We start from the raw sequence: 26,491 nt of genomic DNA, 5'->3' as shown, positions 1-26,491 counted from the left end.
AAAGTGACAACATTAATGACAACAAGAGTCTTCTAATTGCAGCAGGTATAAATGCAAAAAATAAATACAAAGAATTAAAATCTAAAGAAATTAAGGTGTGATCAAAACCACCAACAGTCTTGAACACACCAATGTAGAACTAAATGGTTTTTGGAACAATAATAATAGACATATAATAAAATGAGAAGCTGGGTCTCTGTTTTAGAACTAGTATCTTTCTGTGTATCTTCTATCTTGTCATCTGGTGTATCAAAACGATGGCGAACTGGAATAACAGGAAAAGATTATTTGGGTTCTTCTACAATGTGTATTTTAGGAGGTCTGGGTGGAGGGATAGTGGCTTGATTTTTATGTTTTCTCATCATATAGTACTGGTCTTCGGTAATCTCTTCTACAATTGACTTTATTGAGAAATGCACAATATCTTCTGGATATTCTCTCAGCAATTGGAAGGACATATTTAAACAGTGCACAGAAACTTCCCAAATTTCTTTGGGATTATTGAGATTGCTGATTAACAAGTAAGAAACATTGATTTCCTCTTCAAGCTGCAGACAGGGAATGCCAGCCAAAATATCCTCCTGGGTGGAAAGATCCCTTAGGCCAACTGTGACATTTAATGGAAGATGGAAATTGTTGCAAAGCTCTGAAAGATCATATCGATTCCTATCATGCACCACTTCATTGAAGCCTCCTTCCATGAACATTGGAAGAAGGATGGTCTTACTGATGTTTTTTGGCAAGATAATTTGTTCACAAGGTAATGCAGCCGTCACACACTTCTTTCCATATTCAACAACTTGGCTTTTCTGGTACTCGGGAATCAAAAATTCATCTCCAATAGAAACTGAGCACATCTCTTCATGTGGACAGTCAAAAGCTTTGGTAGCTACAACATGAAGTTTTTCCTTCATGTTCCTTGCTATTTCCAGGTCATAAGCAGTTGGGAATTTGCGTGGTTTTCTTTTGAATTTCCCTTTGTAGCTCTCAGGAATTAAAAAGTATCTTTTAGAGGAATTATTCTTGATTTCAGATGCTAAGATTCTTCCAGCCTGATACTTTTTGTAAATTACTATTTCTTTGCCAGGACACAGGAAATTATAAGAATGCTTGTTTCCAATGGAGCCTTCAATTATGGCAACAACAAAAGGGTACCCAGTCTTTGCCTTTTCTAATATATCTTTCACTGATAATGGCTGGAGAAAAGTGTTAATATTGTAGTGGTCAGTGACATCTTCAACTTCAACATCTAAATCAGAATTGAAATGAACAATCTCTTTTTGAACTGGTAAAGAAAGAAAGAAACAAAATTCTGGTCAGTTTTCAATGATATAATGGTGCTAATTATCCAACAGCCTGTTATATTGAACATTAAACATTTTCTATGCATATCATTGATTATTGATTAAGTAATGGGATTCTTTTAATCTCCATGAGATTAAATGTTATTTCCAAACACATCTAAATGTAGAAATTAATTGTGTTTTATCCAATACTTAAAATATGATAGAAATACAAGTAGTAGTACTAGTAATTGCAATATATTGTAGGTGCTTTAGGATGCACAGCTATGTTTTTAGGTGGATTAGACTAATGAATTGATATGTTTGTGTGCAATATAGACTCTTGGTGACTGTCTGAAGGAATTCTTGCAGTTTTCTTGCAAAGATTGTCAAAGTGTTTTTCCCTTGCCTTCTTCTTCCAGGACTGAGTGACTGACCCAAAGATACCCAGCTGGCTATATCCCTAAAATAGGACTAGAAAAAACATAGTTAACACAGAATTTAGACCCATGATGGCAAACCTATGGCACTTGTGCCAGAAGTGGCATGCAGAGCCATTTCTCCTGGCACATGAGCCATCACCAGGAACTGATCCACTGAGCATGTGTGTGCGCTCTCCACCAGCCAGCTGATTGTCGAGTTTCTGCCAATCATGCATAGGGGAGACGCATGTGCAGGAGATGTGGCGTGCGTGGGGGGTCTCGCGCACATGCTCATAGGGGCAGGGGGTTGCGTATTGCATTATGGGTGCAGACATGTGTGAGATGACAAAAAGGTTAGCCATCACTGGTTTACACTCTAGTTAAGTTGTATAGTCTGTTCTACTCAGCATCCAAATGGGAACACAGAATGTTTTATATCACAGAATGGTTCTTCCTGAGATATAGCTTAGAGAAGCCAGTGATTGATCCCAAATCACCCAACAGGCTTTGTGCTTAAGGCAGGATTTGGAACCAGGCTTCCTTGATCCTAGTCCAGCATCTTTTCTTAATGTTTACTGTACAATGAATTATGCACTTGCATTTATACTAAAGATCTGCATACTGTCAACACATAAGAAGGAAGGAAGGAAAAAAGGAAGGATGTTATAGTTAGAGTGAGGGAGGGTCTCAGGGAAGTCCTGCCTTAACACTTGGCCACCACAGGTACCCTCGACATGAGTCCTGTGTCCCGCCCACCATGGCCATGTCCACCCCAACCATGCCCACCCACCCCTCCAAGTTCAAACACAACCCTGATGCGGCCCTCAATGAAACTGAGTTTGACACCCCTGTCTTACAGTCTCTACATCTCTATATTGTTTCAAAGAAATGCAGGAATCTGGTCTTCACGGCTCACCAAACAAACATCTTGTTCTAAGAAAGCTACTTACTTCTCAGCAGAACACAGCATAAACTATTATAGGGAAAAATATCCACTATAATTTATGTGTGAACCTGTGGTAAAATTCATCGATGTGTTAGAAAAGAGAAAAGTAACTGAAGCCTGCATTAGAAGCAGAGGTGGCATTCAGCAGGTTCTGACCAGTTCTGGAGAACCAGTAACGGAAATTTTGTGTAGTTTGGAGAACCAGCTAATACCACCTCTGACTGGTCCCACCCCCATCTATTCTCTGCCTCCTGAGTCCCAGCTGATTGGCTGGGTCTTCTTTTGTTGTCCTGCACAGGAGAACTGAGCTGGAAAGCAGGTTAGTGGGGTGGGGAGGGAATGGTATTTTGTAGTAGCCTTCCCCTGCCACACCAGCTAAGCCACACCATGCCCACCAAGCCATGCCCACAGAACCGGTAGTAAAAAAAATTGAATCCCACCACTGATTAGAAGGTATAGCATAACTATTTTATATGAAAACAATATTTGAAGCTTGATCCTCATATTCAATTAGGAGAAACTTTGAAACTACTAAATCTAAATCTAAAATCATACTAATTTCTGTAAAAATTTGGATATATTTAAGAAAACTTCCTCTCCCTTTGATGTCTTTTTCTTGTGTTGTAGGTTAAGTAGCAGGGTGCTTTCATACAGAAAGTCACTATAAACTATATCACATTGCATTACATAATGTCACATTAAAACAGTCTACAACATTGCTTTGTCAGAAAAGCTGTGAGAATATTGAGGCAAATGATCAACGAAAGGTGCAATCTCCACCTTCATGAAATTCATCAGAAGTAGCATGTAGCCATTCAATAAAAGTTTCATTTTGGGCAATTCCACACTGCAGTCTAAGTTGCTAGTTTCCCTTGCAGTTCCTGGCTGTTTCTTAAGCCAGCTTCAGAAATCCCAGCCTTGTTTGTAGTGAGTTAGCAATGAGTCCATGCTGGAACTCAAATCTAGATTATAACCACCACAAGCCCTATGTGGTCATTTCCTGTCTCTTGCCTTTCCTGTCCATGCAGGGAAGGCAAAATTTCATTGACTGGTTCCTGTGGAGCATCTCCCAGTGCCCGCTTTTTCCTTTTAGACTGTTATGTCCTGAGGACTCAAGGAGTTCTCACTCAGGTCCACTCACTTTACGTGGGCGTTATTCCCCCATTCCCATTGGTTGGCTCTCCCCAGCAGCCAGCTATAAAAGCAGGCTGCGGGGTCCAACCGATTGCTGATTGCTGCGAGCCAGTTCCAGGCTTGGCAAGCACGGTCAGCCCTTTATTGTAAAATAAAGTATTGTTGCACTCATGCTCTGGTTCAGCCTCTCATTGCTCAAACAAAACACTGGAGACGAGGATGGGATGGCTACCAGAAGCACCTTGCAACCGCTGAGTCACTAGCCACCGATCCGCAGCCCAGAGAGAGCGATCGGCTGGCGACAAGGGAAACGCTGATCCGCAGCCAGAGAGAGCGGTCAGCCAACAATACGAGCGATCAAAAAGAGCAAACGCTGATCCGCAGCCAGAGAAAGCGGTCTGATTCAAAGTTAGAAGCGTCTGTAGCCGCTTGTTAGCCCCGCTGCAGGGAAAGTGAAGCGCTGCGAGCCGCAGCCGCTTAGTATTTGGCGCGAAATTCAAACGGGTGTCATTTGAATTTCGAGCCAGTAGGAGACACAGCACAGCGCTGTAGGAAGTCACTAGCGCCCACTTTTGGCGCAAATCAAGACACCTCCAACGGCTAGCAGCCAACGTGGTAACCCAGAGAGAGAAAGAGAGGGTAGCAAAAAACCTCTCCAGAGCTGATATCACTCACGAGCGCCCGTGGTCCCAGAGATATTTTTTCCGCAGGTAGCCCAGCCGTTCCAGCACCATGAGTTCCAACCCAGTATTCCCGGCGTTTAAACCAGACGAAGAGAAGTGGGAGTCGTATAAGAACCGCTTCAATCATTACATCGATGCGGTCGGCTTGGCGGATGCGGGAGAGCATCGGAAAAATCCTATTTCCTAATCTACTGCGGAGCCACCATTTACGATACCGCCGCAGCACTCGTAGCGCCGAGAGAATTGAAAAACGTTCCGTGGTCCGAGTTGCTTGAGATCCTCACTAACCACTACGCTCCCAGGCCTTCACAAATCGCCAGGAGGTTCACGTTCCGTATGAGGAAGCAATCAAGTAAGGAGACCATCAATCAATATATGGCCGCCCTCAGAACAGCAGCCCTGCACTGCGGGTTTGGAACATACTTGGAGGACATGCTCCTCGATCAATTAGTTTGTGGGGTCAAGGATCTCAACCTACAGAGGCGCCTGCTAGCAAAAAAAGACCTCAACCTCGCGCAAGCGGTCGAGGAGGCCCTAGCAGCCGAGCTAGCAACGAACTCAGCCACCAAAATTCAGGGCCCAAGTGCCAAGCTAGCAGCGTTCCCAGTCCATTCTGAAGAGGTGGAAGCGGAGGAAACCCACAACGATGAAAACGTCGTCCACCGCCTCGCCAACGACAGACGGTCGCAGGTAGGGGCCAAACAAGAATACACCGGTCCACCCAAGCACATCACATTGTGCCTAGCCTGTGGGGGATCGCATCAAAGGGCCACCTGCAAGTTTAAAGGAGCCACTTGCAACAACTGCCATAAGAGGGGGCACATCGCGAGAGTCTGTCAAGCCCCCAAAGCGCTGCACACAGACCCCGTCCCGCACGCGGGACCACAGAGGCAAGTATTAAACTGTCGCACGCACCGCCTTGCCAGGCATACTTGCCACGCTGTTAGTAAAATTTCTCTCTCCGTTTCCCTAGAAGGTAAACCGTGCCACATGGAGGTTGACACAGGGTCAGCGCTCTCAATAATCTCGTGGAACACCCTCAAGAGACTCCACCCCAGCCTATCTACTACCCGGCTTCAGAGATGCCAGTTCGGTCTGAAGGACTACCAGGGGAAGGCCATTCCCGTGATCGGCAGAGGCAAGTTCTTTGTCAGTTTTAGAGCTTTTAAAGGCCACCTACCTCTAGTGGTAGTTAACGGCAATCTACCCACCTTATTGGGGCTCGATTGGTTTCCCCACCTCGGCCTAGGGTTAACAGGAGTCCATGCTGTCTCAACCTCAGACACTGACTCCTTATTCGCTGACTACGCAGATGTGTTCAGCGAGGAGCTGGGGGTGTTATAATGGAACCCCCATCTCGTTCACCGTTGACCCCCAGGCAGTCCCAATCAGATTAAAACCACGTAGAGTTCCATTTGCTATTCGACCAAAACTAGACGCTGAATTGGATAAACTACTAAAACAAGGGGTCATTGAGCCAACAGATTTCGCCAAGTGGGAGACGCCCATCGTCACACCCTTAAAAAGATGGTAGCCTGAGAATTTGCTCGGACTACAAGACAACAATCAATAAATATTTACAAGTTAGCGCCTACCCTGTGCCCGTCATTCAGCACTTATTGCACACATTCGAGCCGGGCAGTATTTTTGCTAAATTGGACATGTCTCAAGCATATCAGCAGTTCCCTGTTGATAACCAAACAGTGGAACTTCAGACCATCGTCACTCACAGGGGTGCCTTCCGATGCAAGCGTCTCCAATTTGGTGTAAGTGTTGCCTCGGGTATTTTTCAATCCCTCATGGAGCGGATTTTACAGGGCCTCCCTGGTGTAGTACCCTACTTCGACGACATCTTGGTCTCGGCCAGGGACAGACCCCAACTCTTCCAGAGAGTGCGAGCAGTGTTAGAGAGGTTCAGACAGCATGGCCTCAAGTTAAAAAAAGAAAAATGCGCCATTGCCACTAGACAGGTGGACTTTCTGGGTTATAAAATTGACGCCTCTGGCATTCACCCCCTGGAGTCCAAGGTTAGAGCAATCCACGAAGCTCCCACACCAACCTCCAAAACGGAGCTACAAGCTTTCTTAGGGCTGCTGAACTTTTATGCATCCTTCTTGCCCCATAAAGCCTCAGTAGCCGAACCCCTACACAGATTACTAGACAAAAAGTCACCGTGGCACTGGGGGCACAAAGAAGACCAGGCGTTTAACGCCGTCAAATCACTACTTACGCCAGAGGCAGTGCTCATCCACCCGACCCCAACCTTCCTTTAGTACTGGCAGCAGACGCATCCCCTTTTGGAATCGGGCGGTCCTTAGTCACAGACTCCCCAATGGCGCCGAGGCCCCCATCGCCTTTTTCTCCAGGACGCTCTCGGCCACGGAGCGAAATTACAGCCAAATAGACAAGGAAGCCCTAGCAGCTGTTGCAGCCGTGAAAAAGTTTCACGAATTCCTTTTTGGCCATTTCTTCGAACTGGTCACCGACCATAAGCCCCTCCTGGGCCTACTGGCCGGCGACAAACAGACACCTCAAGTCCTTTCCCCTAGAATGACAAGGTGGACACTTTTCCTAGCGGCCTACTCATACAAACTTATTCACCGCCCGGGCAAAACTCTATCCCACGCCGACGCTCTCAGTCGCTGCCCCTTACCCGCTCCTGCTGAAGACCCAGCTCCTGTCAACGCCATTTTTGAAATCACCCAGTTGGACCTGCCCATCACCGCCCTTGACATTGCCGCTAAAACCAAGGCAGACCAAACGCCGCCCAGGTGCTCGACTGGGTGAGGAGGGGTGGCCGGGAGGCAACGTTGATAACAAATTCGCACCCTTTAAGACTCGCATGCAGGAGCTGTCCAGTTTGCAGGGTTGTCTACTGTGGGGCACTCGAGTGGTCATTCCGACCTCGCTGCGTACCCGAGTCCTGGAGGCGTTGCACGAGGGACACCCGGCATTGTGAGAATGAAGGCATTAGCACGCAGCTACGTGTGGTGGCCGGGTCTAGACGAGGACATTGTCAATTGGGTAAGTTCCTGCAGCATTTGCCAGGAATCCCGTCCTGCTCCCCCATCGCCACCCCTACCAGATGGGAGAGCGCCAACGCCCTTGGTCTAGAATCCATATCGATCTGGCAGGCCCGTGCATGGAAAGATGTTCCTAGTGGTCGTGGACGCTTATTCCAAATGGATAGACGTGGCACAGCTATCCACGACCACCACACTAGCAATCACCAACGTGTTAACGCGCCTGTTCATTACACATGGACTACCCGACTCCATTGTCTCCGATAATGGCCCACAGTTCGCATCAGTAGAATTCAGCCGTTTTGCTGCCAACCTGGGCATTCGCCACATTTTCACAGCCCCATTTCACCCTGCCAGTAATGGGTTGGCTGAAAGGGCCGTCAGGACCACCAAAGAGGCCCTCGCTAGGTTTGGCAGGGATGACTGGCACCACAAACTCGCACGGTTCCTGATGAGCCAGCACTCAACCCCTGTGCAGTCACCAATAAGTCCCCAGCGGAACTTCTGATGGGCCGGCGCCTGAGGACTGTATTGGACAGATTGCACCCACAATACTGCCCTGACTCTCCCCTCGCTTCTACTTCGGGGTTAGACATTTTTGTTACAGGAGCCGATATTCGCAAGGAATTTCGCTGGGGACCCACTTTGGATTCCAGGCGAGGTCATCGCCATCACCGGGCCGAGATCCTATAGAGTCAGGCTGGAGGATGGTCGCGTCTGGAGGAGACATATAGACCAGCTTAGAAGGCGCCTCAGCACCCTTGCCAACAAGAATCCAGAGTCTCCAGTCGAAGGGAACCGCCTCATCCGCCGCCCAGCCACATCGTATCCAGCGACCAGTCTGCACCAGCGGTCGTTCCGGTCAGCCCAAACTCGGACAACAGCGCCCAGAGAGTTGACCAGACTGATCCAACCCACGAGAGCTCGACCCCAGTAACCAACCCGGTGGTTCCCGAGGATGCCCAGTCCAGAGAGAGTGTTGGCGACACTATGCCGGCTCGACCATCACAGACTGGTACCGAACAGACAGACAATGTTCCCGAGTTGCGCCGTTCCGGGCGCCAACACAAACCCCCGTCTACCTCAAGGACTATGCATGTTCGCATCTGGGGGAAGGGGTGTTATGTCCTGAGGACTCAAGGAGTTCTCACTCAGGTCCACTCACTTTACGTGGGCGTTATTCCCCCATTCCCATTGGTTGGCTCTCCCCAGCAGCCAGCTATAAAAGCAGGCTGCGGGGTCCAACCGGTTGCTGATTGCTGCGAGCCAGTTCCAGGCTTGGCAAGCACGGTCAGCCCTTTATTGTAAAATAAAGTATTGTTGCACTCATGCTCTGGTTCAGCCTCTCATTGCTCAAACAAAACATAGACATTGTTCCCTCCTCACTGGTCCCCTGGCTTTTCCTAAAAGTTTGCATACGTGGAAGCCTTCATACACCCCTTCCCAAAAAGCCAACACAGTTCTAGGCTGCATTAACAGAGGGATAGAATCAACATCATGTGAAGTGTTAATACCACTTTATAATGATATGATAAGGCCACACTTGAAATACTGCATCCAGTTTTGGTTGCCACAATGCAGTGGTGGGATTCAAATATTTTTACTACTGGTTCTGTGGGCGTGGCTTGGTGGGTATAGCAGGAGAAGGATACTGTAAAATCTCCAGTCAGAGATGGCATTTGCTGGTTCTCTGAACTACTCAAAATTTCTGCTACCGGTTCTCCAGAACTAGTCAGAACCTGCTGAATACCACCTCTGCCAAAATGTAAAAAAGATATTGAGACTCTAGAAAGAGTGCAGAAAAGAGCAACAAAGATTATTAGGGGATTGGAGGCTAAAACATAGAAAAAAATGGTTGCTGGATTTGGGTATGTCTAGTTTGGCTAATCTAAAGAGAAGAAGGACTAGGGGTGACATGATAACCATGTTCCAATATCTCAGGGGCTGCCACAAAGAAGAGGGAGTCAAGCTCTTCTCCAAAGCACCTGAGGGCAGGACAAGAAGCAACAGGTGGAAACTAATCAAGGAGAGAAGCTACCTAGAACTAAGGAGAAATTTCCTGACAGTTAGAACAATTAATCAGTGGAACAAATTGCCTCCAAAAGTTGTAAATGCTCCAACACTGGAAGTTTTTAAGAAGAGACTGGATAACCATTTGTCTGAAATACTATAGGGTTTGCTGCTTAAGCAGGTGGTGGGACTAGAAGACCTCCAAAGTTCCTTCCAACTCTGTCATTCTATTCTATATATTTCCTTTGATACAAAGGCAAATCCTTCCTTTTTTGCTCTTTCCCTCCCCTTGTGGTACCATCATTGCTCTGAGGTGATAGTAGTCACAACAACAGGGAAGAAGTTGTTCTTTCTCTCCTACTTCCTTCTGTTGGAAGAACCATTGGAAATAGCAAGGAAGAATGGCTTAGCTTTAATAGAAACAAAACTGTAATATAAAGGTATTTTTAAGAATAAAGGAAAGAGGAAGAAATCTCTACAGCAGTAGAATGAAAGGGATAGAAAAGCAAGGGGAAAATACCTCACCTGTCCAGAAACTATAAAGAAGGTGACCATTGAGAGATAAAAGAGCTGAGGGATGTATGAGCTTCTAGGGCTGCGATTCATCGTTAATAGACTTAATGGGCTATTATTGAATCAAGTAAAATATTATTGGGAGCGGGGCAGGGAATATCAGCAACTACTGATCAGCAAAGAATATAACAGCCTAGCAATCCAGGATTAATTAGCTGCCTAGGGCAATGACCACCCACTGTAAGGGAGAGACTATGCCAGGGACAGCAGCTAATCGAAATTGAAGCCACTACCAGGATGGGCAAAGAGCTGTACGCCATCTATTTTAAAGGCCTTAAAGTGTCTTGGATGAGAAAACAGCACTTTTCAATGGAAGCTGGAAAACCAAACCATGGGATGCACTTGCAGTGGACTGGGTTTGGCAAAAAAATGACATCATTTGTTTGTGTACTCAGGAAACCATGAGTGGCCCAGGCAAAAAGTCTGGATCAGCTGATAGAATGATTCCTTGCTGGAATTAAGTTTGTTGTCTGTTCAGAATGTCAGTATTTCTTAGATTTAACAGGGAGGACAGATCTTCTGAAAACAAGCTACCCAAAGATGTACTATCGCAGGGGAATAATGCCGAAATAAATTGTACCGAAAAACCTACAGATAATTCCAAGTCATGTAGCTTATCTCACATATTCTGTATGCATAGCCTAACAGAAAGTAGTTAGATGTAGGCAAGTAATTGAAATCAACCTTTGCTTATACATTTCGCTATTTTGTGAGGAAGAAAGCACCTTTCAACATGTATTTCTGGCTTCATGTTCACAGCCGCTGCATAATCAAGGATAATGATGGTGGTGGTGATGATTCTCTTGCTTCTGGCCTTCCATGTAATATCTACAGCTACCTCTGGTGATATAATATTTTTAGAGCAATCACTTCAACAGCCCTCTCTCCTCCAAAACTCACTGCTAAAGGTACAACCATGAGAGGAAAAATTGGAAAGAGGAACACAAAACCTGTAAAGGGACAAGCACCAGGGAAAATCGAAGAGGTCTCTGAAGATATAAAACTTGAAAGTCTATTAAACAATTAAACAATTAATAGACTTGTACCAGTGGTGGAATTCAAATATTTTTACTACTGGTTCTGTGGGCATGGCTTGGTGGGCGCGGCAGGGGAACGATACTGTAAAATCTCCATTCCCACCCCACTCCTGGGGGAAGGTTACTGTAAAATCCCATTCCCTCCCAACCCCACTAACCTGCTTTCCAGCTCCGTTTTCCTGTGCAGGGCAACAAAAGAAGACCTAGCTGATCAGATGGGACTTGGGAGGCAGAGAATAGATGGGGGCAGGGCCAGTATGAGGTGGTCTTTGCTGGTTCACTGAACTGCTCAAAATTTCCACTATCAGTTCTCCAGAACTGGTCAGAACCTGCTGAATACCACCTCTGACTTGAACCCTGAGTTACATACCCTAACCTACTCTAACCTACCCTAACTTATTCTAATTTGTTATTTATCACAGAAGTGTACTTTGTTGTTCTCAGCTTGTCAGAAAGAAGGCTAGACTAGTGTCCCTCTCATTGAAGCTTTTTATTTTTTTGTTTTTAATTAGCAGCATTCATTTATGTCACCACCACCACTGCTGCTACACCATTATGACACCTCTCCCCATCTCCCCTCCCATCATCTGCAGCCTGAACTAAAGTTGTCCAAAAATCAGATTACTAGCTCATTGGTGTGTAATAGAAGTATTCATCAAACTTTACTGTTAACTTTGGCATAACAGTTCTAGATGACAGAATAAAGTGTTTTCTTTTCCAGTCCATTAGTTTTCGTAGCCAAGCCCTGTTTTCATTTGAAAATACCCACTTATGTTCTCAAGTCCAATCCCTTACTGAACACCAAAATCAAAATTTAAGCTTTCTTCCATACATCCAATGGATAACACTGGGTAATTGGTTTAACTGCTAAACTGGTCTTAATATTAGGAAGATCTTTACTAACCTTCAGTCTGCATTAGCTATGTTTGGAAGACTGCAGACAGAAATTGAGATAATTTCAGTTGGAATTTCTCTGTTTATTCACTGGGTCTTTGTATTTAGTAAAGCATATGTCTGTAAGTAGAACATATCCCAATGCATATATCTAGTGAAAGATGCTTAGGATCCAAAGGGACAAGTACCATTTCAATGAACTACATGTTACTATAAATTGATGGATCATTGAACAAATTAACCCAGAGTCCTCATTTGAGGCACAAATGACAATGCTCACATGCGGCACATATGCAGGATTATACAAAGACCTAACATTTCTGAAAAAGGCTCTAATGCTGGGAGAGGTAGAAAAAAAGAGAAGAGGATAACCATCAGTAACATACTGCACACTATTAGAAGAAAAATCAAGTTAGAGACAGTTTATCATTTGAAAAACTTTATCAATGTGGTTGCTAAGAGTTGGCACTGACTTGATGACACATAATCAACCAATTCATCAAATAGTGCCATAGGTATACTTATTTAATTCTATCAAAAAGTATTCCCAAGACTACAGCAGTTCTATTTTATACCTGCTGCTTTTCAGTTTTATTACATTGCTGATATTTTAGTTCTCTGTTTAGTGGAATGTGGCTATATCCAAGATATCCATGCCATTCAGACCAGTGGTGGTACTCAGCCGGTTCACACCGGATTGGGAGAACTGGTAGCAAGAATTTGGTGAGGGTCGCCAAACTGGTAGTAAGTTATGGCTGGCCATGCCCCTGACCCGGTCGCTCTCCCGCCTGATGCTCGCTTACACACCCACCTGACATTTGCTCAAGGTATTTCTTTTCTTTTTTCCCTCCCGACAATCAGCTGTGCATAGATCAGCTGTGCCGGGATTCCCCTTGGTGAGGCCCTGGAAGGCAAAAAATGGAGGGAGGAGCTCAGCCCCCCTCCATTTTTTGCCTTCCAGAGCCCCAGAGGAGCCTAAGGGGAGCAAAAATGCCACCCCAGAGGCTCTTCTGAGGCTAGGAAGCTCCCAAAATGGAGCTTGGAGGGGTGCTGTGTGCCCCTCCCATGCTCTGTTTTTTTTCTTCCTGAGCTTTAGAGGAGCTTTAGGGGAGCAAAAATTCTCCTCAGAGGCTCCTCTGAGGCTAGGAAACTCCCCAGAATGGGTGGGGTTGGCAAAAAAGCAAATAAAATAAAATAAAGCCACATCCACCCAGTCACATGGCCACGCCCACCAAGCCACACCCACAGAACTGGTAGTAAATTTTTTTGAATCCCACCACTGATTCAGACATCACTAAGACAAAGTAAAAGACAATTCAGGCCTGGGAAAGGGAGGGAGAGGCTGAGGGGCCTACGACAATTTGCCATTGTCAGCTTGCAGCAGCCAATTCACCACAGCTTGCTGTGGGATAACTTGCTGAAGGACAAGAGTTACACTAATAACAAAGAAGTGGTGGAATCAAATCATTAAAGAAAGGATGAAAAAGGAGGGACCGAATGAAATGTGAATAACAAAAATCCAAATATTTTTTTGATTTTAAATAATTGAATTGAATTGTTAAATTGTCCTGCAGCTATTGTCCCGTGACAAGTTAGACGTGATGAGTTGGCTAGGGTGAGTTGGCTGTGGTGAGTTGTCTCATTCCAGAGACAAAGAAAGAATGAGAGAGAGCTTGAAATAAACCCAGGGGAAGCTAACAGGCTTTCCAGATTTTGTAATTCTGCCTTCCATCAATAAAATAGAATTCCTGTGATGTCCTGGCATACCTTGAAGGGATGACGTTCTGGAACTGAAGAACTGTCTCCATCATAAATATACTGTCATCATCATAAATATACTGTCATCATCATAAATATAGCTGTGTCAGTATGACATCCTCCCCATTCAATGATTCTTATTCTACTGTTAAGGTTCCAGTCCTTCCTCTATTCCTTATTTAAAAGGCTAGAAAAGGATCACAGCCTCCTACCTAAGCATCCTTTACAGGTGTTCTCCTGGAGCTCTTATTATTCCCATTCAGTCAAGAATCAGGGAATCAGAGTCCCAGCTCAGGTAGAGCAAGCCAGGTTAAAATATACATAGGATAGACAGGTTGAGTTGATTGGACTTCTTTGGAATCAACCAGCCACATTAGCATGACATTTTCATGACTGCACCTGCAGATATTGAGTGGAGACCAAGAAGTTTTCTCTTCCCCTGTACATGTCTAGCAATGAGGCAAGTCTATTTCCAGATGCACACTTCTTTCAGTTGATCAGGCCAAAGCCAACTTTATTGCTAAGTATGATGCAACACTTTGATCGCTTATTTATGACTCTTCTATGGGCCAGTTCCTGATCCTTATTTGCTGTGTGCCCCTATATATACTCATGAGGCAAACCTTGTAGAGGGAGGACCCCAACAGTAGATATGCAAGACCTGGAACAGGCTCCAATGCTGGGAAAGCTAGTTCAGGGGTAATGAATGCACTGTTTGGGAGACCTAAAATAACAAGCATGGGATAGATAGGCAGATCAAGTCTATGGGGTCCCTTGGAGTTAGAAACATGTTGGTGGCACATAATTATCAAATGATCACATGTTATTATAGAAATCCTACATCTCCGAGGTTTCTGTCCTCATGGTGGGAGAAAATGAGGTCAAGTGAGGGGAGAGAAAACACATTCCTTCTGAAGAAAGGAGGCTGAAGTGTAAGAGAAAAAGTGAGAGGAAGAGCCTTGCTGTTTATCTCTCCCTAAATCGGTAAAAAAAGATTTACCAAAGTGGCTGTTTCTCTGTTCATTCAAGCAGAAAATTACATCTCCAGAATAATAGGAACATTTAAACTGTACCCATCTCATTTTCCTCACTGTCCTAAATGTGGGGATAAACAGCACATGCTATGCACATTCATGCCACAATATCAATAGCCAAAAAAAAAAAAGGGGGGGGGTATTTCAAATCTTGGGATAAAACATGACATGAGATTGAATTACAAATAGACTGGAGCTAAATCATTTACTCTTCATCTTTATTAACCTGTTCAAATTATCGAGTTTCTATTTTTGGGGGGTCTTTGATACACTTTGACGTTTCTGATTTATGAACTTACATTTCATCACAGCATGGACTTCATATATAACTTCTAGAATTCCACAGCTTCCAAAATTCTTAGGCAGCAGCTCAGAAGAGTATCCAGCATTACCAGTATCAAGGAACAGGATTTTCCTTGTGCGGCTCTTGGGGATTTTCCACTTGGCAATCTCTTCCAGGGTATATATTTGGTCATCTTGACATTCATGGAAATCTCCTTCTTCAGAACATGGCAAAAGAAAGGCATGGACCTGGCCATTCCTCTTTATTTCACAATTCACGGTCAGGGTCTCATTGCAATCTTCTACAGACACAAATACAATTTTCTCCCCCTGTTTGATGGTCAGGTTTTCTACCTGGATATCCTTAGAGCAACAGAAGCATGGTTGTTCCTGCTGTGTTGGCCCAATCCAAACTTTGTTCACAATTTCTTCCACATTCACGTATGGGCTTTTATCAGTCACTACCTTGCAAAGTCCTTCAAGGGCAATTTTAAAATTGGGGGAAAAAGTTAAACATTATGCAAACATCAAACATTACCCAACATTCCTTTTATATTCACAGCTGCATGAGTTCGGGAAATTTCTATTAAACTAGAAAAAGTTGGCAATACTTTTGTAAAGTAAAGAAAATGTACATATGTGTGTGTGCACATTTGGGCATGCTGTGAGGATACCTATTACTTGCTCATTTTCATTTGCCAAATTACTAGTTGAAATGCTATCTCCCAAGTATTTAAGCTACTTCATTTGCAGGATATTGAGCCATATGACTTTGGAACATGAATGTGTATAACAATTATTCTTTGATTTAGAGACAAGGTTACACCTTTGCTTTTTTTCTAAGATTTTTTTTAATCCCACCTTTATTGCAACTTCAGGCAGTGAATGAAATGTAGTCCTTCAGCCTCCTTTGTTATCACAACAACAACAACAACAACAACCCAGTTAAATGAGTTGGGTTGAAAGAGAGGGACTGATGTGAAGTCACTCTGCTACTGTTTTTTTATGCCTAAGGTAAGACTACAACTCACATTCTCCTGATTTCTAGGCTAGCTGCTTTATCAAACTTGGCTCTTAATTTGAAGAGATAGCATGCCAATTATAATGAAGTCTGAGACCAGTTGTGATTAGGGCTGAAGCTACACAGACAGCTCACAGTGGGCAGGACCATTCTTTCCATGTTGCTGTTTCTGATCCATCTCCCTCTCTTTAGAAGCTTCTTAAACATCACCTTATAGAAAATGCAGGCATATAATACTATTAGATTCCTCCCCACCCCTTCAGCTGCCTTTATATTGTCATAGCTTAATTACTGAGAGGGTCATCTAGTTTTAATTACAGCTGTGGAATATTAAGAAGCAAAAAGTTCTGCAAATGAAATCCCGGAAAGGTATTTTTATTTCCATCTTAATCAGAGCCACTGAAACTGTTTTATTAGAATAAGGGGGTGGAGGAATAGAGGGAAGACACACATATATATTTAGAAAATGTTTTCCTTGTTTTCCTTTCCTTTTTTCCTCCTAGAGCAGGGATTTCCAACCTTGGCAACTTTAAGACTTATGGATTTCAACTCCTAGAATTGTCCAGCCGGTATGCTGCCTTAAAAGAAGGTTTAGCAAGAAATTTAGAGAGCCAGGAAGTGAAAATTAATTTGGTACTGTGATTGACTTTTGATAGGCTTTCATTTATAGAGGGAATTGTATGCTGTGGAAAATGCATTTCTATTTCTAAAGTATCTATCTATAAAATGTAATGACATAAATTATTGATATTGACTCAGGATTGACTTATTTTTTTGGTCCACAATTGTTCATCTTTTAGATAAGGCTGACTGTTATGTATCACAGAGGTTAATTTAGGAGAAGAAGATAGGACACTTGGAGGAAAAAAAGCCTACTTCAAAACTACTTTATGTTCTTTGCCTCTGCTTACTAGCTTTCTTATCAAACAAGAAAAATATTGTACTGTACCTGGAAAATTTAGAGGTGGTTCTACTGTAGTGGACTGCATGCTTACATCTTCACTTCCTAGATTATTTGCAAGGATTTTTTTAATTTCTAATGCAACAACTTTAATCACATCACCTGTGGACAAGCAACATTCATGGCCAAGCTTTTCATACATCGAACCTAAGAGATAATGTAAAAAGAAGTTTTACTGATTTTATTAGCAGCATTAAAATACAGTTCTATACATTCTATTGTTTCATTATTGTGAGACAATATATTTTAATCTTTAATGCACAGGTCAGATACTATCTATTAGTCTGGGTGTAAATATCAAGTTGAGTGAGAATCAAATTACTGTATTTTTCGCTCCATAAGATGCATTATCCCCATCCAAAAGTGGGTGGAAATGTCTTTGCATCGGTGCTGGTCCTTTGATGAATAGCAGCCGGGCTGCGGCAGTGGGGTCCTTTTACAGTGCTGTACCCCACCTCTTCTGTCTTTGTCATTGCCCTCATGTTCTATCTCTTTTTCTCAGTGCAGGAGTCAATAGGCAGAGCTGGCACATGTGAGGACACCTATCTGTGGTCCTCTCAGGCTCAGGTTCAGAATATTTTTTTTCTTGTTTTCCTCCTCTAAATCTAGATGCATCTTATGGTCAGGTGTGTCTTATAGTGTGAAAAACATGGTAATTATTTTAAGACTTGCTAACTTACACCTTCATCCTCTTCTTCTTTTATATATATATTGTTTTCTTAAGTTTTTGCGGGTATTTATATGTATGGTATTCACCTTTGTTCGGGTATTTTCCCATGTCATTATAGTTGTGCTTTTAAAGTTGTAGCAACGTTTCAATAAACACTATACAGAAGCCTGATGATGGCAGATGAGATTCTGCCAAAACGTGGCTACAACTTTAAAAGCACAACTATAATGATGTGGGAAAATACCTGAACAAAGCTGAATATCATTCATATATATGTATGTATGTATGTATGTATGTATGTATGCATGTATGTATGGCATTCAGCTTTGTTTGGGTATTTTCCCACGTCATTGTAATTTTGCTTTTAAAGTTGTAGCAATGTTTCGGCAGAATCTCATCTGCCATCATCAGGCTTCTGTATAGTGTTCATCTGTGAGTCAGACTTTTACATTGGTTTCAGATCTGAAATCTCAAAAATCTTCAAAAATCTGAAACCACTGTAAAAGTCTGACTCACAGATGAACACTATACAGAAGCCTGATGATGGCAGATAAGATTCTGCTGAAACGTTGCTACAACTTTAAAAGCAAAACTACAATGACGTGGGAAAATACCTGAACAAAGCTGAATGCCATACATGTAAGTACCCGCGAAAACTTGAGAAAATATGTATGTATGTATGTATTTATGTATGTATGTATGTATGTATGTATGGTATTCAGCTTTGTTCGAGTATTTTCCCACGTCATTGTATTTGTGCTTTTAAAGTTGTAGCAACGTTTCGGCAGAATCTCATTTGCCATCATCAGGCTTCTGTATGTTGCTACAACTTTAAAAGCACAACTACAATGATGTGGGAAAATACCCGAGCAAAGCTGAATACCATACATGTAAGTACCCGTGAAAACTTAAGAAAACACACACACATGCACACACACACAATATACATACATACATATAAAATTCATGTTTTATTTACAGTTTTCTTTTACATCATACATATTTTGTGAACAATGTATTGACTGGGTCAATGTCCTTTTTAAACAATGCTAACAATGATAGTACAAATAAGTATATATAATCCTAATCTTCCAACTCCAACAATACTATTCTCTCTTTATAGTTCTTTTTAGCATGTGTTTATTATCCCCTATTAAGTCACTTATATTTAATATTTTAAAAATTACTCATTTATTCATCTGCTTCTAAGGGGGCATGGTAGCTTCTGAAAAAAGCAAATCTTTCTCTGTCTTCTCTTCCGCAGTTTGTCTAGAAACTATTTGTTTAATTTGTTGCCAGAACTTTGTATGTAATTTTTGTGAATCAACAGCGCTGCTAGCATCTAATATTTTCAAATTGTTTATGGCTAATGGAAAAAATATTTAGCAGTCACCCTAGCTTATAGAACAGATCAGTTTTGGCACAGCTAGAAACTGGGAGATGTGAGTTCTAGTCTTCCCTTAGGCATGTGTGATCTTGGGCCATTCACTCTCTTTCAGCCCCAGAAAGGAGGCAATGGCGATCCACATCTGAAAATGCTACCAAAAAAACTGCAGGTACTTGTACAGGCAGTTTCCAGGCATCAACACTGACTTGAAAGCATTAAAAAAAAAAACAATAGGCCACTTTAAAAGAAGAATCCAAAAAAGAAGTTAATTTGGAAAATAATTAGTGGTTGTAATTGAAGCAGTTCTGATATTGCTTACAAATGGGAGTTTCAGTTGATCTCAACATTACTTCTCCCTCCATCTTAAATAGCACAGAACTTTTCTGTCTCCATTTTTTATATATATATTTTAGAGAACTTGGGATTTAAATCTGACTACATGGTTCTGACATATCCACATTTCTCAGGGAAAACGTGCCCCTGTTTAACAATCTTAAGCCAGCAGAAAATTCAATTGTCTATAAATTGTTACTTTATATATATATTAAAAGTATTGCCTTTACAAGGTGGGGAATACAAGTTCATTTCCTTGAAATCGATTGGCATATAACATCCTTAGCTTATTCAATACCAAACATATATTTGATTCCTTAGAGGAGAAAGTTTCAGTAAACCAGATACATTTTTAAAGGAATTATTGTTCTTTAAAATTATATTTATGCTTAAATGAATAACTTTATTCATTTCTTCAATATTGATTGTAAAATAATTACCAGGGGAGAGAAAAATGAGAAATGTTTTCTTGTTTATTTCTAATTGGAAACAAATGTTGCCTCCTGAAAGATTTGTTGTATAGCTTTAAATTGCTCATGGCTGATGAAACAAAACCTCAATTGATCTAGGGTATTCAGCCTTTGAATGAACCAAACCCTGAAATGGTACCAAGTGTTTCAGCTATGAGAAACAGTGGGAAAATCAGAACTAGCTTCTTGGGATGCAAAAATCTGCAATGGTGGCAAAGAAAAACCAAACTCTTGGCTACTTTACAGTGGTAGTCTAGATCATGGGTGTCAAACTCGCAGCATCGTGTTTCTGTCACTTGACATATCATGACCTTTTTTGTCAGGGCTCGGCATCCACCCCCATTCAAATCATGAGTCTTTAGCTGCATCTCTCAGAGTTAAAAGAAAAAAGATTTATTAGGAGTGAACATGCCAGTGCTACCTGGGTGCAGCCGACTCTGAGGCTCATCATTCATTTCGCCCTTGACCCTGGTCTTCCCCCACCCCCTGGATGTATATTCTCCAATGGGACATAGACAAGAATAATCATTCATGCTCTCCAGTAATAATCTTGCGTCCCAGAAGCTTTGGCCACCTAGCAATTATCTATGAAAGTATTTTAGGATTGCACTACTTCGCCCACTTCCTTTCTGCTGACAACTCTAAAAGACCAGAGAGATATTTCTGAGTTGACATTTTTCCCTTCACAGACCTGGGGTGGGCATGGCCTGCAAATGATGCATCCGGCCTGCGGGTCACTAGTTTGACACCCCTGGTATAGATCTTTGCAACCCAGTTACGGGGGCCTGAGTCTTAGCCTTTCTGATTGCAATTACCCCAAAAAGCTGTGGAAACTGCAGCTAGTCCTCATTTAGTGCCCAGAAGTGGTACTGGTGATTCAGTTGTTAAACAAAGCAATCACTAAGTAGAAAAATCATATGACCACAACTTTTCTTAAGATTTTACTTCAGCTTCACTTATTTATTTACAGCAGGGGTCACCAAAGGGGTCACTTGAAGACTTGTGGACTTCAACTCTTAGAATTCCCCAGAATTCCTGAAGAATTATGGGAACTGAAGTACATAAGTTTTAAAGTAGCCATGTTTGGAGCCCCCTGAGTTACAGCATCAGAAAGGATATGACTCCCGAATACCCAGGTCAGCCTAAATGGAGGGGAAGTTTTTCAAAATGGGACATGTAAGGAAGCTAGGAAAAAGGACAAATCTTACAGCTATTTTACATCACTTCCTTGTTCTTTAGAATGTTTATCTGGGGCTGAGGTAATTAGCAAAAATATTTATATTTACATTCATGGGAGAGGAAGGGATGACAAGAGACTAAGCAGGCACACAATGGGGAATACATATCAAAAGGAATACGCTAGGCCAGCTGTTTGCCTAGCATCCTTATAACTCCAAGCCTGCCAGAAGATTCTAATCAACTCATTAAGGTCACAAAGCTGAGCATGTTAACTTGCAGTTAATACATTTTAGGGAAGCGTTTCAAGGCAGAGAAAAGCATCTTAGGAAGAGATAGCTTGTTTAGGCAAGATCTCCGCTCTTCAAGGGGAGAAGAAAAAAAATGGGTCAGGAATAGGATAACATGTACTGATGAACTGCAAGCATGTGACACAGAGAGTGAAAGAAAGAGAAGCTACAAAGGTTATAAATGTAGGCCCTGGTTGCAGAGTTACTTCTTCATCCCCATTGCAATTACTAATGGTCACTGTCTGAGGCAGTTGCTAAGTGAGGATTCTCTCTAATAAAAGCTGATGGGGGGGATTTTGGTGTCACATATAGAACACAGTCCTTTCAAATCAATTATCTCTTTTGGAGCAGAAGGACGTTCTGCTAGAAAAGATTGTATTCCAATTGTAACATGAAAGTTGGAAGCAGTTTGACAGAATATACCATTTATTTTACAAAGCCCGGAAAGAGGTTTGAGAGAGCCTGCTTTCCCTCCAGCATTTAGAACTCGCTCTTGCTTTCCTTGTAAAAGCCTAAAATAAATCCTGAGAAGTGTATTTTGTGGTTCCCCACTCAGGTAAACCTGAAACACTGTTGAAACTCCTTCCAGTTTGCTCAGGCACCCCTAAAATAGGTTTGTGCAGCTGAAGTGGGATGGCAAAGCTCCCAAAAAACCTTCAAGAGTTAACTAAACTCATAGCTCTGGTCCATGGGTGTCAAACTTGCTGCGTCACGTTGATGTCACGTGATGGATCGCGATGTTTTTTGCCTTCGATGAGCTGGGCTGGGTGTGGCTGGCATGTGACGCATCTGGTCTGCAGGCTGCCAGTTTGACACCCCTGGTCTAGTCATTGGTCAAAGATGTCCACCAAGCAATGGCATCTTAATTTTTTTTATTTTGTTTTCTTTGTGAGAGGAGGTAATTGCATCCATTGAGCATTTTAAATATAAGAGTGTTGCAACATTAGAGAATCTCTTAATTCTTTTAAAAAATGACTAAAAATAAATACCTTCTCAATCTGTGTCATCTCCTTGACTAGTTCAGACAGGAAACCAAACCCACAAATACTAAGGCTACCTTGACTATAAGATTACAGTAACAGAATCTTGAAAGTGTGAAAGACTTTTCTGCTTCCTCTGTTTTTTCTTTCCAGAGAGTTATGGATGGTCCCTTCTGATATGTTTTCTATGCTGCTGTTCTTTCAGAGACACAGATGTCTTTTGCCTGATCATTATGTAGGCTGTGATTCTCCTTCTTGTCTCCCAAGGTTATTCTTACAGCCTATTAAAATCTATGTCATCTATGCACAAACCCCATTTTTCAGACAATTGTGGAACATCTCTCGCCAATCCAGTAGATGCAGCCAATCCGAATTGGGACTGCTACTAGAGTAGAACAAAATGCTAGAAGCTTTCTATCTCTTTGTTTCATCTTGCAAGTCAACTGAATTTGCAATCCAGATAAGGAAGGCCTATAGGAGATGGAACTAATCTTCCCCCAAAACTGTGGGGCAAAAGGTCAAGGATTCAAATTGTCTGTCTGTCCATTCATCCATCCATCCATCCATCCAAATTTATTAGCTAACCAGGTCTACCATCTAGCTGCTTTATTGGAAATGCAGTACAGTTCTCTTCTTCACAGAAACCTGAATGGAGAATATTGTTCCATTCATTTATGGAGAGAGAAAAAGAAGCATCCTCCTTTGCACTTTTTTTTTAGTGTTCTTCGATATGTGTGAAAACAGTAAGAGAGGGAGAGAAAGCAAAAGAATGAACAACAGAGAAATCTGCCTGATGTGCCATTCTGTAGGTGGTTATTGGATTAAAGAGAAAATCCCACTTCCATTCAATTGTACACCCTCCCACATTAACTATTTCTCTGTTAACTGTAATGTTACATTTATTATTCTAGTCTTGTACAATATTATTGTATGCTACCCAGAGTTGTGTGACAATGTGTGATGAGTGGCATATACATTTAATTAATAAATAAATAAAATTAATATAGGGATTCTCAACTACTGGTACTGGTCTGCAGCAGGCCAGAAACTGGTCTGTGCAAACAAGTGATGTCCCATCTGTGGGATGCAGGCAGCACACACAAAACCACATCCTCTCTGGTCCACAGAAAAACATCTCTCCGGTCACTGGTGCCCAAAAGGTTTGGGGCGCTGCTCTAACATATTGTTGGCTATCACCATGCAAATTATTTTTATACAGAATAATTCTCTATCTTTTCTACCCTGAGGTATTATTTTTAAAATAAAAAAACAATTGCCAAGTGATCCCAAAGTTATTGGGATCTCCAATATCATAATCTCCAGTCTTTTCCTAGGTCTCTTGCTGGCCTTCATATGCTATTGAACTTGCTCAGTATATCATCATATAATATTTATTGTAAATTTTTCTGGGTAACCTGGGTAAGCATGAGTTTCCTAAAATTATTGAGGATGAGAAAATAAATTATGCATTATGATTTCTGAAGCTTCTCTTTATTTTAGTTTGGTTTTGTGGAATTCCAGACAGAATAGTTTCTGCAAGATCATGGGGCAGCAATGGTTATGCATTAAAAGAAAACCAAATGAAAACAGCAAGGCTTTGGATTGTGCTCATAGTTTCAAACCAATGACATCAAGTAGAATCACCAGCCTTTGAACTGGCAATGAAATTATTAAAATGATGGACAGCTTCTGCCTTTTAGAATCTGCCATTTATAGTAAACAGGCAAACCATTAAGAAGTATGCCACAGACTAACCCATGGTAGAGCAGACTTTAAGAACTTGGAAAAGATATCCAAATGCTTTGATGTGTCTATACCTACAAAGATCAGAATAGTGCAGGTCATGGTACTCTCTGTGACACTCTGTGGAAAGGAATGTTGGACATTGAAGAAGCAGGCTTCCCCATTGTACGTTGCTTGTCAGAAGGTCACAAAAGGTGATCCTATGACCCTGGGACACTGCAACCATCATAAATATGAACCAGTTGCCAAGCATCCAAATTCTGATCTTGTGATCATGGGGATGCTTGTGTGAAAAATGGTCGTAAGTCACTTTTGAGTGCCATTGTAACTTTGAACAGTCACTAAACAAATGGCTGTAAGTCAAGGACTACCTGTAAAGGACTCTTCTTGTGATGACCTGGCATAGCTTGAAAAGCTGATATTCCAGAATTGAAGGACTTTCTCCAGTTACGCTCATCAACATCGCCATAGAATACTTAACACTGTGTCAATGTAAGGACTCCCAAACTTTTCCCTTCATATAATATTACTGTGATGCTATTCTTAAAGTTCTGGCCCTTGCTTGATACCTTCTTTAAAGGATTCAGAAAAGGGTCAGAGCCTCCTACTCAGGTATCTCCCTACAGGAGCTGACCTAAAGCATTTACTATTCCAATTCAACTGGGAATCAGGGTACATAGACCCAGTTCGGCTAAAAAGAGCCAAGTTAAAATAAACATAGGATAGACTAAATGAATTAATTGTGAGCAGAACTGCTGTTTCTTTGGAATCAACTAGTCACATTTAGCTCAAAAATATGTCTATTAATAACAGGTGCTAAAAAGTTAATGATGTTTTCATGAATACATCTCCAGATATTGAATGGAGACCCAGGGATTTTTTTTCTCCTCTATGTATCTATCAATGGCACAAATCTATTCCCAGACTTTCACAGTTCTTTCAGGAGATTAGGCCAAAACCAGATTTATTGCTAAATTTCATGCAATGCTTTGATCATTTATTTATGACTTTTCTACATGTCAGTTCCTAATTCTTATGCGCTATGTGTGCATATATATGCTCATTAGGCAATCCTTGGAGAAGTAAGGACTTCCAAAACTACAAATGCACATTATTTTATAACTATTTCATATGGGCTTTCCTGAATATACTTTTTCCCAAGAAGAAAAAGGAAAAATCAGAGGCAAACACTGGAAAGTTATAAATGATAATTGACGTCCTCTAGATATTAAAGCAAACACTATGAAGAAGTTGATCTCATGATCTAAAATTAGTGGATTGAGTAATAAATGTCATCTGGAAGCAACACGAAAGCATCCTCCATAAATTCTCTTCTTTTTATTTTGTTTTATTGAAACATTTTTAATTTAATCATGAGCAAGCAATCTTCATCTCTCTGTCTCTCATTCCATCATTTACTTTTCCTTTCTATCTAATATACTTTCAAGCAACACTGAAAAATGTAGAAAATGAAACAGAGACAAAATATGAATAACGGTACAAAAAAATACAGTGTGTAAAATATTCTGAGTTACAGCTAAAGTTCACACTATTGGTATTACCACTTCGGTGTAAATCAAACACTATCTGGACCCAGCACATTTCCGCTGGTCTATTTCCAACACTTCAATTTTTTTTTTCTAGCCTCATATATGCCATCCATTTTGATGACACTTGAGTTAACATGTGTTCAGATTACCCTTCATGGTTCAGTGACAATTTACACTTACTTTTCTGTATTTAAAGGTAGGATCTGTGACTACTGTCATTAGTCAAGTGTCTCAATTCTGTTGAACAACCACAGTCTAGTCAGCTGGAGTCTAAATATAGCATGCACTATTTTAATATGTTCACTATCACCTATTGATATAACGGTTCCCACTAGTAATGACATAATGCTCTTCTTACAATATTCAACTTCAGATAAATGCTGAACCTGCATTATTATGCCCAGATAGATAATCTGGGCCAAACTTTACCTTCATTATAAAAGCCAGACTGGATTTGCAGAATCCGAGGTAGGGATTTTGGATCCAAAGAACGGATGAAATTCTTCAGGCTAGAGGCCATGGTCTGCACAGTAATAGAGAGATGCTGAACTTAAAGGCAAATATCTTTTAGGGGCCTTCTGGTATCTCTTCTTGCATTTGAAATGAAGCCTGGGTAATTCTGAAGCACGCTTTCTCTAGTAGAGACAATCTCATACATCTTCAATTGGGAGACCACTTCCTCTGACTTCACTCTGGGTTGCAATCAAAAAGGAATAAGGTGCTAAAAGTACTCTATTGCAGTGCCTACTTTTTGTACCAATCTGGGTCACAGGAAATACATATAAGCAGCTGCACCAACACAGAACTATTGACTTAATCTTTGAGAGTTTG

At 41.8% G+C, this 26,491-nt stretch overlaps 1 protein-coding gene across 1 annotated transcript; it reads right to left on the bottom strand.

Moving 5' to 3' along the window:
* THEMIS (thymocyte selection associated) lies at nt 1-26,491 on the bottom strand. The gene is made up of 4 exons (XM_026705391.2): nt 26,090-26,491; nt 17,050-17,208; nt 15,097-15,555; nt 1-1,285 (listed from the first exon to the last, which is right to left on the bottom strand). The coding sequence occupies exons 1-4, from the start codon at nt 26,178-26,180 to the stop codon at nt 285-287; spliced, it is 1,710 nt and encodes a 569-aa protein (XP_026561176.2). The 5' UTR covers nt 26,181-26,491; the 3' UTR covers nt 1-284.

Source organism: Pseudonaja textilis, chromosome 1, assembly GCF_049901715.1.
Source record: "Pseudonaja textilis isolate UNSWEBS1 chromosome 1, rPseTex1.2, whole genome shotgun sequence".
Taxonomy (NCBI): Eukaryota; Metazoa; Chordata; class Lepidosauria; order Squamata; family Elapidae; genus Pseudonaja; species Pseudonaja textilis.
Note: the sequence above shows the minus strand (reverse complement) of the source record. Positions and strands in the feature narration are given on the sequence as shown.

Bases quoted from the DNA above. Each gene is read 5' to 3' on its own strand.
- THEMIS (XM_026705391.2), bottom strand. From the start codon at position 26,180: ATGGCCTCTAGCCTGAAGAATTTCATCCGTTCTTTGGATCCAAAATCC. The intron at 15,556-17,049 runs GTACAGTACAAT...TTGCCCTTGAAG, and splicing joins ACCACCTCTAAATTTTCCAG to GACTTTGCAAGGTAGTGACT. The intron at 1,286-15,096 runs GTAAGTTCATAA...TTTCTTTACCAG, and splicing joins AGTCCATGCTGTGATGAAAT to TTCAAAAAGAGATTGTTCAT.